The sequence below is a fragment of the Dendrobates tinctorius genome, unplaced genomic scaffold, assembly GCF_039654945.1.
Source record: "Dendrobates tinctorius isolate UK_male_01 unplaced genomic scaffold, ASM3965494v1 ptg000518l, whole genome shotgun sequence".
Taxonomy (NCBI): domain Eukaryota; kingdom Metazoa; phylum Chordata; class Amphibia; order Anura; family Dendrobatidae; genus Dendrobates; species Dendrobates tinctorius.
In genome coordinates this window covers 555156-570738 of record NW_027362177.1, presented here as the reverse complement: position 1 = coordinate 570738, position 15583 = coordinate 555156, and the positions used below count along the sequence as shown (strand labels likewise).

The 15583-nt window shown below is 43.0% G+C and overlaps 2 protein-coding genes across 9 annotated transcripts in view; one reads left to right on the top strand and one right to left on the bottom strand.

Annotated features, from left to right (window-relative positions):
* Positions 1-4650, bottom strand: part of LOC141078227 (uncharacterized) — a 33402-nt gene extending 28752 nt beyond the window's left edge. For 2 of the 5 annotated variants that reach the window (XM_073565051.1, XM_073565047.1), the window contains exons 1-2: positions 4468-4604; positions 707-1076 (exon numbers count right to left, since the gene is read on the bottom strand). In XM_073565051.1, the coding sequence (XP_073421152.1) occupies positions 707-961 (255 nt within the window). In that variant the 5' untranslated portion in view covers positions 962-1076; positions 4468-4604. Of the gene's footprint in view, positions 1-706; positions 1077-1853; positions 2739-4416 lie in introns of those variants that run through there. The other 3 variants (XM_073565050.1, XM_073565049.1, XM_073565048.1) reach the window with 3 other exon arrangements.
* The window catches only part of SANBR (SANT and BTB domain regulator of CSR), a 114364-nt gene continuing 103394 nt past the window's right edge, over positions 4614-15583 (top strand). For 3 of the 4 annotated variants that reach the window (XR_012227720.1, XM_073565044.1, XM_073565040.1), the window contains exon 1: positions 4757-4858. The gene's annotated coding sequence lies outside the window, so the exon portion shown is untranslated. Of the gene's footprint in view, positions 4859-15583 lie in introns of all 4 variants that reach the window. The other variant, XM_073565042.1, reaches the window with a different exon arrangement.

The window sequence follows — 15583 nt, the reverse complement described above, 5'->3', positions numbered from 1 at the left end:
TGCCGGCATTGTGTCACGTCCCTCCGTCCGCTGATACACCCGTGTCAGTGGTGGGATTGTGACATAGTGGTGACACAGGGTCCGCTGTCCGTCGCGTTTTGGTGGCAGCGGGACCCCCGTTAGTGTCGCCCGTAAGTAGACGAACGGCGGTGGGCTGTTCGTCACACCCAGTTGTTGCCTTCTCACCTAGCTGCTTGCCTATTGTCCTGTAGCCCATCACAGCCTTGTGCAGGTCAACAATTTTGTACCTGGTGTCCTTAGACAGCTCTTTGGTTTTGGCCATGGTGGGAGGTTGGAGTGTGATTGAGTGTGTGGACAGGTGTCTGTTATACAGGTAACAGCTACAAACAGGTCCAATTAATACAGGTAATAAGTGCAGTGAAGGAGGCCTTCTTAAAGAAAAACTAACAGGTCAGTGATAGCCCGATTTCTTGCTGGTTGGTAGGTGATCAAATACTTATTTCATGCAATAAAATGCAATTTAATTATTTAAAAATCATACAATGTGATTTTCTGTTTTTATTTTTAGATTCTGTCTCTCACAGTTGAAGTGTACCTTCCATAAAAATTACCGATCTCTCCATTATTTGTAGGTGGGAAAACTTGCAAAATCGGCAGTGTATCAAATACTTATTTCCCCCACTGTATGTTATATCCCTGTACTGCGCACAGCATGGCTGTATAAGAAGTCAGGGGCGGCTCTTACCTGCACTGCCTTGCTGACAACACTCTTCACAGGTTTCTCCGCTCTGACAGTGATGGGGACGTTTTTGGTTGCCTTTGTGACTGGCACAATACTCATTGATCTGACATCTTGAATTCCCATCCCAATGCCTGCAATGCTGGGGAGTCTTTCTGATTTGCTGGCTCTGTTGCTATAAAACGATTGACTTATGTTTGGTGCCAGTTCTGAGAACCCTTTTCCAGTCGCTCTGGAGTCCTTTCTCTGCCTCGCTGTCATTTCCGCCCAGCAGCGATCCTGTTAGTGCCGCTCGGCTTTCAGTAACAGTCGGTAATTTATTCTAGGTTGTCTACAAGTGATGATTACTCACTGCTTCAGGGCGATAACTTTCTCACTGAGAAAAAAATACAGAATAAAGTTAGCTATACATCCACCCCTAACACACTGAACATTAAGCATTTTATTATTTGGTGGGTTTAAAGGGAATCTTCCAAATGATCAGCAATGTGACTACATCTTAGCGTGCTGCCGATTTCCACAATGTCTATACAGCTTTGTAAAAAAGTCTTTGCCCCCCTTCCTGATTTCCTATCCTTTTCCATGTTTCTGATCACCAAACAAATGTAAATATTAGGTAAAGATAACACAAGCAAACACATAATGCAGTTTACAAATGAAGGGATTTATTATTAAGGGAAAAAGAAATCCAAACCTACAGGGTCCTGCGTGAAAAAGTGATGTAAGAAAACGTTGGTAATTCAGGAGCTAAAATGCAACAATGCAAAATCAGACTGGCCTGTTCTCTTATGTAATAGACATTAGGACTCATTCAGACGTCCGTTCTTTTTCCGATACTTTAAAGAAGAAAAAAAAAAAGCACAATTTTCATCAGTCATAGACTCGTACAGCACACTGACCAATGTTATTCAATAGGACTCTTCACGCCAGTTTCTTTACACGGATTAAATCTATGGGTGCATAAAACAAATGAAGGCATCTGAAGCTTCTTCTAGCATTGGCACATGGATGCAACAAGGATACAGTCAGTGAGCTGCTCAGAGAGATTATCCCTTTGTAAGGGAATACACGTCAGTATTTTTCCCCTCAGTTTGTGTATAGGCCAAACCCAGGAGTGCAACGTCCAGAGAAACACTAGAATTGAAAGACTAACCTGTTCTGTGTTCTGGAGACGCTCCTGGTTTTGGGAAAAAACGGCCGGAGTCACAAGAATGTCTAACATCGGATGCGATGTGGTAATGACTGCGAGTTATAGCCGAGTGTCAGTGCTCTGCGCTCCGATCCTCCCGCGTGAGGACGACATCCGAGTGCAGCCCGATGTCAACTCTATGGGTGCGTGAGAGCCGAGTCTCGCTGCCAATCGCAGCATGCCAAATCGGCATGAGAAGACAATCGCTGACCTGCACTGCCCCATAGAATAACATTGGGTCGGGTGCTGTCCGGTAAAACATCCAATAGCACTCGGCTGTGGTATACGCTGGTGTGAGCCAGGCCAAAGACTGATCAAAAATACTGAGGTGTGAAAACCCCAAAGGGCGAGATTCGGGGTGCACAGAAGCAGGGACGTGTGAGCAGCCCCACCGACTATAATGTGCGCTTGCTCTATCCGTGACAAGTATAGAAAGTGATGTCTGAACGAGGCCGGAGATCAACGCCATCCAAGCATAGAAAAAAAAAATCGATTCTTTTTGGCCAACAAATATAAAACTAAGGACGATTTTTCTTACGTTTTGTGAAACATAGGTTTTGGATCTACAATACAGTGGGGGAAATAAGTATCTGATATACTGTGGATTTTGCAAGTTTCCCACCTACAAATAATGGAGAGATCGGTAATTTTTATCGTAGGTACACTTCCACTGTGAGCGACAGAATCTAAAAATAAAAACAGAAAATCACATTGTATGATTTTTAAATAATTAAATTGCATTTTATTGCATGAAATAAGTATTTGTTCACTGACCCACCAGCAAGAATTCTGGCTCTCACAGACCTGTTAGTTTTTCTTTAAGGGATCACACATGCGAGGAATACGGCCAAGTCTTGCATGTTAATACCCGACACTGCCGCCGGCACTCAGGATCGGAGCGTGGGGCCGCATAGCAATACATGGAGCCGCACGCTCCGCTCCTGAGTGCCGGCGGCAGTGCCAGGTATTAACATGCGAGACTCAGCCGTATTCCTCGCATGTGTGATCCCGGCCTAAGAAGCCTCCTACTCTGCACTCATTACCTGCATTAATTGCACCTGTTTGAACTCATTACCTGTATAAAAGACACCTGACCACACAATCTATCAATTACACTCCAACCTCTCCACCATGGCCAAGACCAAAGAGCTGTCTAAGGACACCAGGAACAAAATTGTAAAACTGTATAAGACTAGGATGGGATACAGGACAATAGGCAAGCAGCTTGGCGAGAAGGCAAGAACTGTTGTCACAATTATTAGAAAATGGAAGAAACATAAGATGACTGTCAATCTTCCTCGGTCTGGAGCTCCATACAAGATTTCGCCTTGTGGGGTAAGGATGATTGTGAGAAAGGTAAAAAAAATCAGCCCAGAACTACATGGAATGACCTGGTCAATGACCTGAAGAGAGCTGGTACCACAGTCTCAAACATTACAGTTAGTAACATACTACACTGTCATGGATTAAAATCCTGCAGGGCTCGCAAGGTCCCACAGCTCACACTAGCACATGTCCAGGCCTATTTGAAGTCGAAGTTTGCCAATGACTATCTGGATGATCCAGAGGAGGCACGGAAGAAGGTCATGTGGTCAGATGAGACCAAAATAGGACTTTTTGGTATCAACTCCACTTGCCGTGTCTGGAGGAAGAAGAAGGATGAGTACAACTCCAAGAACACAATCTCAACCATGAATCATGGTGGGGGAAATATCATACTTTGGGGTGCTTTTCTGCAAAAGGGGACAGGATGACTGCAGTGTATTGAAGGGAGGATGGATGGGGTTATGTATCACAAGATTTGGGCCAACAACATCCTTTCCTCAGTAAGAGCATTGAAGATGGATCGTGGCTGGGTCTTCCAGCATGACAATGACCCAAAACACACAGCCTGGGCAACCAAGGAGTGGCTCTGTAAGAAGCATTTCAAGGTCCTGCAATGGCCTAGCCAGTCTCCAGACCTGAACCCAATAGAAAATCTTTGGAGGAAGCTGGGAAGTTGCCCAGCGACAGCCCCGAAACGTGAAGGATCTGGAGAAGCTCTGTATGGAGGAGGGTGCCAAAATCCCTGCTGCAGTGTGTGCAAACTGGGTCAAGAGCTACAGGAAACGTCCGACTTCTGGAATTGCAAACAAAAGTTTCTATATCAAATACTTATTTCATGCAATAAAATACAAATTAATTATGTAAATATCAATGTGGTTTTCTGGATTTTTTAGATTCTGTCTCTCCATTCTTTGTAGGTGGGAACACTTGCTTATTTTCCAATCTGATGGTTCCTGGATGACATAAGGCGGTGACCCCAGGCCCTGATCTTCCCCACACCCACTGATCTATGGACGAGGATACAGTCAGGGCGTCACTGCCAGATCCGCCTGCACCGGACCGGAGGAGGAATCAGTGGAGGAGTCTGCAGCCAGTGATTCCACTGCAGAACATAAGAAGCGCTATAATGGCTGATAGCAAAGAACAATAGCCTGCATGCACCGACACCAGCCAGCGAGATAAGGCTGACGAGTACTGTCACCTAAGCACCAGCCCAGCGCGAAGCCCCCACACGTCTCCCACATGCACCGACCCCGGCCGGTGGCTCCTGGGTGTGCCCGGGATCTCGCCGTGATATTCTCCGCCCTCTACCGGTTGCTAGGACACCAGAGGACGCGGCACCAGACCCGCTGCACTGCGGCAAGGCAACCAAGCGCCGCGCAACCAACCCTCACACGTAGCGTCACGTTCTGTCCATAATACCCCAGCACGCCCTGGAAGATTTCTCAATGTTGGGCTTCGGCAGCCAAAGCATCCCAGCTTTCTTATTGGCTGGAATCTCTGTCTCCCCGCACCTGATTGGAGAGCTGCTTAGCAGGTGTGGTACAGCAAGGTAGGTAGCTGCATGAAAATCTGTATCACCGGCTCCTTGGTTGTCCCTGGTGCGGGAGCAATGGACGAGTAATCTGCGGGAAGTGAGAGCGGTGAGAGCCTGCGGCACCATATATGTATACTGTACCGTACTGATATCTGCAGCACCATAGTGTCATATATACTGTACCGCACTGATGTCTGCAGCACCACAGTGTCATATATACTGTACCGTACTGATGTCTGCAGCACCATAGTGTAATATATACTGTACCGTACTGATGTCTGCAGCACCATAGTGTAATATATACTGTACCGTACTGATATCTGCAGCACCATAGTGTCATATATACTGTACCGTACTGATATCTGCAGCACCATAGTGTAATATATACTGTACCGCACTGATGTCTGCAGCACCATAGTGTAATATATACTGTACCGCACTGATGTCTGCAGCACAATAGTGTCATATATACTGTACCGTACTGATATCTGCAGCACCATAGTGTCATATATACTGTACCGCACTGATGTCTGCAGCACCACAGTGTCATATATACTGTACCGTACTGATGTCTGCAGCACCATAGTGTAATATATACTGTACCGTACTGATGTCTGCAGCACCATAGTGTAATATATACTGTACCGTACTGATATCTGCAGCACCATAGTGTCATATATACTGTACCGTACTGATATCTGCAGCACCATAGTGTAATATATACTGTACCGCACTGATGTCTGCAGCACCATAGTGTAATATATACTGTACCGCACTGATGTCTGCAGCACAATAGTGTCATATATACTGTACCGTACTGATATCTGCAGCACCATAGTGTCATATATACTGTACCGCACTGATGTCTGCAGCACCACAGTGTCATATATACTGTACCGTACTGATGTCTGCAGCACCATAGTGTAATATATACTGTACCGTACTGATGTCTGCAGCACCATAGTGTAATATATACTGTACCGTACTGATATCTGCAGCACCATAGTGTCATATATACTGTACCGTACTGATATCTGCAGCACCATAGTGTAATATATACTGTACCGCACTGATGTCTGCAGCACCATAGTGTAATATATACTGTACCGCACTGATGTCTGCAGCACCATAGTGTCATATATACTGTACCGTACTGATGTCTGCAGCACCATAGTGTAATATATACTGTACCGTACTGATGTCTGCAGCACCATAGTGTAATATATACTGTACCGTACTGATATCTGCAGCACCACAGTGTCATATATACTGTACCGTACTGATGTCTGCAGCACCATAGTGTAATATATACTGTACCGCACTGATGTCTGCAGCACCATAGTGTAATATATACTGTACCGTACTGATGTCTGCAGCACCATAGTGTCATATATACTGTACCGTACTGACGTATGCAGCACCATAGTGTCATATATACTGTACCGCACTGATGTCTGCAGCACCATAGTGTAATATATACTGTACCGTACTGATATCTGCAGCACCACAGTGTCATATATACTGTACCGTACTAATGTCTGCAGCACCATTGTGTCATATATACTGTACCGTACTGATGTCTGCAGCACCATAGTGTAATATATACTGTACCGTACTGATGTCTGCAGCACCATAGTGTAATATATACTGTACCGCACTGATGTCTGCAGCACCACAGTGTCATATATACTGTACCGTACTGATGTCTGCAGCACCATAGTGTAATATATACTGTACCGTACTGATGTCTGCAGCACCATAGTGTAATATATACTGTACCGTACTGATATCTGCAGCACCACAGTGTCATATATACTGTACCGTACTGATGTCTGCAGCACCATAGTGTAATATATACTGTACCGCACTGATGTCTGCAGCACCATAGTGTAATATATACTGTACCGTACTGATGTCTGCAGCACCATAGTGTCATATATACTGTACCGTACTGACGTATGCAGCACCATAGTGTCATATATACTGTACCGCACTGATGTCTGCAGCACCATAGTGTAATATATACTGTACCGTACTGATATCTGCAGCACCACAGTGTCATATATACTGTACCGTACTAATGTCTGCAGCACCATTGTGTCATATATACTGTACCGTACTGATGTCTGCAGCACCATAGTGTAATATATACTGTACCGTACTGATGTCTGCAGCACCATAGTGTAATATATACTGTACCGCACTGATGTCTGCAGCACCACAGTGTCATATATACTGTACCGTACTGATGTCTGCAGCACCATAGTGTAATATATACTGTACCGTACTGATGTCTGCAGCACCATAGTGTAATATATACTGTACCGTACTGATATCTGCAGCACCACAGTGTCATATATACTGTACCGTACTGATGTCTGCAGCACCATAGTGTAATATATACTGTACCGCACTGATGTCTGCAGCACCATAGTGTAATATATACTGTACCGTACTGATGTCTGCAGCACCATAGTGTCATATATACTGTACCGTACTGACGTATGCAGCACCATAGTGTCATATATACTGTACCGCACTGATGTCTGCAGCACCATAGTGTAATATATACTGTACCGTACTGATATCTGCAGCACCACAGTGTCATATATACTGTACCGTACTAATGTCTGCAGCACCATTGTGTCATATATACTGTACCGTACTGATGTCTGCAGCACCATAGTGTAATATATACTGTACCGTACTGATATCTGCAGCACCATAGTGTCATATATACTGTACCGTACTGATATCTGCAGCACCATAGTGTAATACATACTGTACCGTACTGATATCTGCAGCACCATAGTGTCATATATACTGTACCGTACTGATGTCTGCAGCACCATAGTGTAATATATACTGTACCGTACTGATATCTGCAGCACCATAGTGTCATATATACTGTACCGCACTGATGTCTGCAGCACCATATATGTATACTGTACCGTACTGATGTCTGCAGCACCACAGTGTCATATATACTGTACCGCACTGATGTCTGCAGCACCATATATGTATACTGTACCGTACTGATGTCTGCAGCACCATAGTGTAATATATACTGTACCGTACTGATGTCTGCAGCACCATAGTGTAATATATACTGTACGGTACTGATGTCTGCAGCACCAAAGTGTCATATATACTGTACCGTACTGATGTCTGCAGTATAATAGTGTAATATATACTGTACCGTACTGATGTCTGCAGCACCATAGTGTAATATATACTGTACGGTACTGATGTCTGCACCACCAAAGTGTCATATATACTGTACCGCACTGATGTCTGCAGCACCATAGTGTCATATATACTGTACCGTACTGATGTCTGCAGCACCATAGTGTAATACTGTAATATATACTGTACCGCACTGATGTCTGCAGCACCATAGTGTCATATATACTGTACCGTACTGATGTCTGCAGCACCATAGTGTAATATATACTGTACCGTACTGATGTCTGCAGCACCATAGTGTAATATATACTGTACCGCACTGATGTCTGCAGCACCATAGTGTAATATATACTGTACCGTACTGATGTCTGCAGCACCATAGTGTAATATATACTGTACCGCACTGATGTCTGCAGCACCATAGTGTCATATATACTGTACCGTACTGATATCTGCAGCACCATAGTGTAATACTGTAATATATACTGTACCGCACTGATGTCTGCAGCACCATAGTGTCATATATACTGTACCGTACTGATGTCTGCAGCACCATAGTGTAATATATACTGTACCGTACTGATATCTGCAGCACCACAGTGTCATATATACTGTACCGTACTAATGTCTGCAGCACCATAGTGTCATATATACTGTACCGTACTGATGTCTGCAGCACCATAGTGTAATATATACTGTACCGTACTGATGTCTGCAGCACCATAGTGTAATATATACTGTACCGTCCTGATGTCTGCAGCACCATAGTGTAATATATACTGTACCGTACTGATGTCTGCAGCACCAAAGTGTCATATATACTGTACCGTACTGATATCTGCAGCACCATAGTGTAATACTGTAATATATACTGTACCGCACTGATGTCTGCAGCACCATAGTGTCATATATACTGTACCGTACTGATGTCTGCAGCACCATACTGTAATATATACTGTACCGCACTGATGTCTGCAGCACCATACTGTAATATATACTGTACCGCACTGATATCTTCAGCACCATACTGTAATATATACTGTACCGCACTGATGTCAGCTGCACCATAGTGTAATACTGTAATATATACTGTACCGCACTGATGTCTTCAGCACCATACTGTAATATATACTGTACCGCACTGATGTCTTCAGCACCATACTGTAATATATACTGTACCGCACTGATGTCTGCAGCACCATAGTGTAATACTGTAATATATACTGTACCGCACAGATGTCTGCAGCACTATAGTGTCATATATACTGTACCGTACTGATGTCTGCAGCACCATAGTGTAATATATACTGTACCGTACTGATGTCTGCAGCACCATAGTGTAATATATACTGTACCGTACTGATGTCTGCAGCACCATAGTGTAATATATACTGTACCGTACTGATGTCTGCAGCACCATAGTGTAATATATACTGTACCGTACTGACGTCTGCAGTACCATAGTGTAATATATACTGTACCGCACTGATGTCTGCAGCACCAAAGTGTCATATATACTATACCGTACTGATGTCTGCAGCACCATAGTGTAATATATACTGTACCGCACTGATGTCTGCAGCACCATAGTGTCATATATACTGTACCGTACTGATATCTGCAGCACCATAGTGTCATATATACTGTACCGTACTGATGTCTGCAGCACCACACTGTAATATATACTGTACCGTACTGATGTCTGCAGCACCATAGTGTAATATATACTGTACCGCACTGATGTCTGCAGCACCAAAGTGTCATATATACTGTACCGTACTGATGTCTGCAGCACCATAGTGTAATATATACTGTACCGTACTGATGTCTGCAGCACCATAGCGTAATATATACTGTACCGTACTGACGTCTGCAGCACCATAGTGTAATATATACTGTACCGTACTGATGTCTGCAGCACCAAAGTGTCATATATACTGTACCGTACTGATATCTGCAGCACCATAGTGTAATACTGTAATATATACTGTACCGCACTGATGTCTGCAGCACATTGTGTCATATATACTGTACCGTACTGATGTCTGCAGCACCATAGTGTAATATATACTGTACCTTACTGATATCTGCAGCACCACAGTGTCATATATACTGTACCGTACTAATGTCTGCAGCACCATAGTGTCATATATACTGTACCGTACTGATGTCTGCAGCACCATAGTGTAATATATACTGTACCTTACTGATATCTGCAGCACCACAGTGTCATATATACTGTACCGTACTAATGTCTGCAGCACCATAGTGTCATATATACTGTACCGTACTAATGTCTGCAGCACCATAGTGTCATATATACTGTACCGTACTGATGTATGCAGCACCATAGTGTAATATATACTGTACCGTACTGATGTCTGCAGCACCATAGTGTAATATATACTGTACCGTGCTGATGTCTGCAGCACCATAGTGTAATATATACTGTACCGTACTGATGTCTGCAGCACCAAAGTGTCATATATACTGTACCGTACTGATATCTGCAGCACCATAGTGTAATACTGTAATATATACTGTACCGCACTGATGTCTGCAGCACAATAGTGTCATATATACTGTACCGTACTGATGTCTGCAGCACCATAGTGTCATATATACTGTACCGTACTGATGTCTGCAGCACCATAGTGTCATATATACTGTACCGTACTGATGTCTGCAGCACCATAGTGTCATATATACTGTACCGTACTGATGTCTGCAGCACCATAGTGTCATATATACTGTACCGCACTGATGTCTGCAGCACCATAGTGTCATATATACTGTACCGTACTGATGTCTGCAGCACCATAGTGTAATATATACTGTACCGTACTGATGTCTGCAGCACCATAGTGTAATATATACTGTACCGTACTGATGTCTGCAGCACCATAGTGTAATATATACTGTACCGTACTGATGTCTGCAGCACCATAGTGTAATATATACTGTACCGTACTGATGTCTGCAGCACCATAGTGTAATATATACTGTACCGTACTGACGTCTGCAGTACCATAGTGTAATATATACTGTACCGCACTGATGTCTGCAGCACCAAAGTGTAATATATACTGTACCGCACTGATGTCTGCAGCACCATAGTGTCATATATACTGTACCGTACTGATATCTGCAGCACCATAGTGTCATATATACTGTACCGTACTGATGTCTGCAGCACCACACTGTAATATATACTGTACCGTACTGATGTCTGCCGCACCATAGTGTAATATATACTGTACCGCACTGATGTCTGCAGCACCAAAGTGTCATATATACTGTACCGTACTGATGTCTGCAGCACCATAGTGTAATATATACTGTACCGTACTGATGTCTGCAGCACCATAGTGTAATATATACTGTACCGTACTGACGTCTGCAGCACCATAGTGTAATATATACTATACCGTACTGATGTCTGCAGCACCAAAGTGTCATATATACTGTACCGTACTGATATCTGTAGCACCATAGTGTAATACTGTAATATATACTGTACCGCACTGATGTCTGCAGCACCATAGTGTCATATATACTGTACCGTACTGATGTCTGCAGCACCATAGTGTAATATATACTGTACCTTACTGATATCTGCAGCACCACAGTGTCATATATACTGTACCGTACTAATGTCTGCAGCACCATAGTGTAATATATACTGTACCGTGCTGATGTCTGCAGCACCATAGTGTAATATATACTGTACCGTACTGATGTCTGCAGCACCAAAGTGTAATACTGTAATATATACTGTACCGCACTGATGTCTGCAGCACCATAGTGTCATATATACTGTACCGTACTGATGTCTGCAGCACCATAGTGTCATATATACTGTACCGTACTGATGTCTGCAGCACCATAGTGTAATACTGTAATATATACTGTACCGCACTGATGTCTGCAGCACCATAGTGTCATATATACTGTACCGTACTGATGTCTGCAGCACCATAGTGTAATATATACTGTACTGTACTGATGTCTGCAGCACCATAGTGTAATATATACTGTACCGTACTGATGTCTGCAGCACCATAGTGTAATATATACTGTACCGTACTGATGTCTGCAGCACAATAGTGTAATATATACTGTACCGTACTGATGTCTGCAGCACCATAGTGTAATATATACTGTACCGTACTGACGTCTGCAGTACCATAGTGTAATATATACTGTACCGCACTGATGTCTGCAGCACCAAAGTGTCATATATACTGTACCGTACTGATGTCTGCAGCACCATAGTGTAATATATACTGTACCGCACTGATGTCTGCAGCACCATAGTGTCATATATACTGTACCGTACTGATATCTGCAGCACCATAGTGTCATATATACTGTACCGTACTGATGTCTGCAGCACCACACTGTAATATATACTGTACCGTACTGATGTCTGCAGCACCATAGTGTAATATATACTGTACCGCACTGATGTCTGCAGCACCAAAGTGTCATATATACTGTACCGTACTGATGTCTGCAGCACCATAGTGTAATATGTACTGTACCGTACTGATGTCTGCAGCACCATAGTGTAATATATACTGTACCGTACTGACGTCTGCAGCACCATAGTGTAATATATACTGTACCGTACTGATGTCTGCAGCACCATAGTGTCATATATACTGTACCGTACTGACGTCTGCAGCACCATAGTGTCATATATACTGTACCGCACTGATGTCTGCAGCACCATAGTGTAATACTGTAATATATACTGTACCGCACTGATGTCTTCAGCACCATACTGTAATATATACTGTACCGCACTGATGTCTTCAGCACCATACTGTAATATATACTGTACCGCACTGATGTCTTCAGCACCATAGTGTAATACTGTAATATATATTGTACCGTACTGATGTCTGCAGCACCATACTGTAATATATACTGTACCGCACTGATGTCTGCAGCACCATACTGTAATATATACTGTACCGCACTGATATCTGCAGCACCATACTGTAATATATACTGTACCGCACTGATGTCTGCAGCACCATAGTGTAATACTGTAATATATACTGTACCGCACTGATGTCTTCAGCACCATACTGTAATATATACTGTACCGCACTGATGTCTTCAGCACCATACTGTAATATATACTGTACCGCACTGATGTCTGCAGCACCATAGTGTAATACTGTAATATATACTGTACCGTACTGATGTCTGCAGCACCATAGTGTCATATATACTGTACCGTACTGATGTCTGCAGCACCATAGTGTAATACTGTAATATATACTGTACCGCACTGATGTCTGCAGCACCATAGTGTCATATATACTGTACCGTACTGATGTCTGCAGCACCATAGTGTAATATATACTGTACCGTACTGATGTCTGCAGCACCATAGTGTAATATATACTGTACCGTACTGATGTCTCCAGCACCATAGTGTAATATATACTGTACCGTACTGATGTCTGCAGCACCATAGTGTAATATATACTGTACGGTACTGATGTCTGCAGCACCATAGTGTAATATATACTGTACCGTACTGACGTCTGCAGTACCATAGTGTAATATATACTGTACCGCACTGATGTCTGCAGCACCAAAGTGTCATATATACTGTACCGTACTGATGTCTGCAGCACCATAGTATCATATATACTGTATCGTACTGATGTCTGCAGCACCACACTGTAATATATACTGTACCGTACTGATGTCTGCAGCACCATAGTGTAATATATACTGTACCGCACTGATGTCTGCAGCACCAAAGTGTCATATATACTGTACCGTACTGATGTCTGCAGCACCATAGTGTAATATATACTGTACCGTACTGATGTCTGCAGCACCATAGTGTAATATATACTGTACCGTACTGACGTCTGCAGCACCATAGTGTAATATATACTGTACCGTACTGATGTCTGCAGCACCATAGTGTCATATATACTGTACCGTACTGACGTCTGCAGCACCATAGTGTCATATATACTGTACCGTACTGATGTCTGCAGCACCATAGTGTAATATATACTGTACCGTACTGATGTCTGCAGCACCATACTGTAATATATACTGTACTGGACTGATGTCTACAGCACCATAGTGTAATATATCCTGTACCGCACTGATGTCTGCAGCACCATATTGTCATATATACTGTACCGCACTGATGTCTGCAGCACCATAGTGTCATATATACTGTGCCGTACTGACGTATGCAGCACCATAGTGTCATATATTCTGTACCGTACTGACGTCTGCAGCACCATAGTGTAATATATACTGTACCGCACTGATATCTGCAGCACCATAGTGTCATATATACTGTACCGTACTGATGTCTGCAGCACCATAGTGTAATATATACTGTACCGTATTGATGTCTGCAGCACCATACTGTAATATATACTCTACCCCACTGATGTCTACAGCACCATAGTGTAATATATACTGTACCGCACTGATGTCTGCAGCACCATAGTGTCATATATACTGTACCGCACTGATGTCTGCAGCACCATAGTGTCATATATACTGTACCGTACTGACGTATGCAGCACCATAGTGTCATATATACTGTACCGTACTGATGTCTGCAGCACCTTAGTGTCTTATATACTGTACCGTACTGACGTCTGCAGCACCATAGTGTCATATATACTGTACCGTACTGACGTCTGCAGCACCATAGTGTCATATATACTGTACCGTACTGATGTCTGCAGCACCAGTGTCATATATACTGTACCGCACTGATGTCTGCAGCACCATAGTGTCATATATACTGTACCGCACTGATGTCTGCAGCACCATAGTGTCACTGTACCGTACTGACGTCTAAAGCACCATAGTGTCATATATACTGTACCGTACTGATGTCTGCAGCACCATAGTGTAATACTGTAATATATACTGTACCATACTGATGTCTGCAGTATAATAGTGTAATACTGTAATATATGCTGTACCGTACTGATGTCTGCAGTATAATAGTGTAATACTGTAATATATACTGTACCGCACTGATGTCTGCAGTATAATAGTGTAATACTGTAATATATACTGTACCACACTGATGTCTGCAGCACCATAGTGTAATATATACTGTACCGTACTGAAGTCTGCAGCACCACACTGTAATATATACTGTACCGTACTGATGTCTGAAGCACCATAGTGTAATATATACTGTACCGTACTGATGTCTGCAGCACCACACTGTAATATATACTGTACCGTACTGATGTCTGCAGCACCATAGTGTAATATATACTGTACCGTACTGATGTCTGCAGCACCACACTGTAATATATACTGTACCGTACTGATGTCTGCAGCACCATAGTGTAATATATACTGTACCGTACTGATGTCTGCAGCACCATACTGTAATATATACTATACCGCACTGATGTGTGCAGCACCATAGTGTAATACTGTAATATATACTGTACCATACTGATGTCTGCAGTATAATAGTGTAATACTGTAATATATGCTGTACCGTACTGATGTCTGCAGTATAATAGTGTAATACTGTAATATATACTGTACCGCACTGATGTCTGCAGTATAATAGTGTAATACTGTAATATATACTGTACCGCACTGATGTCTGCAGCACCAT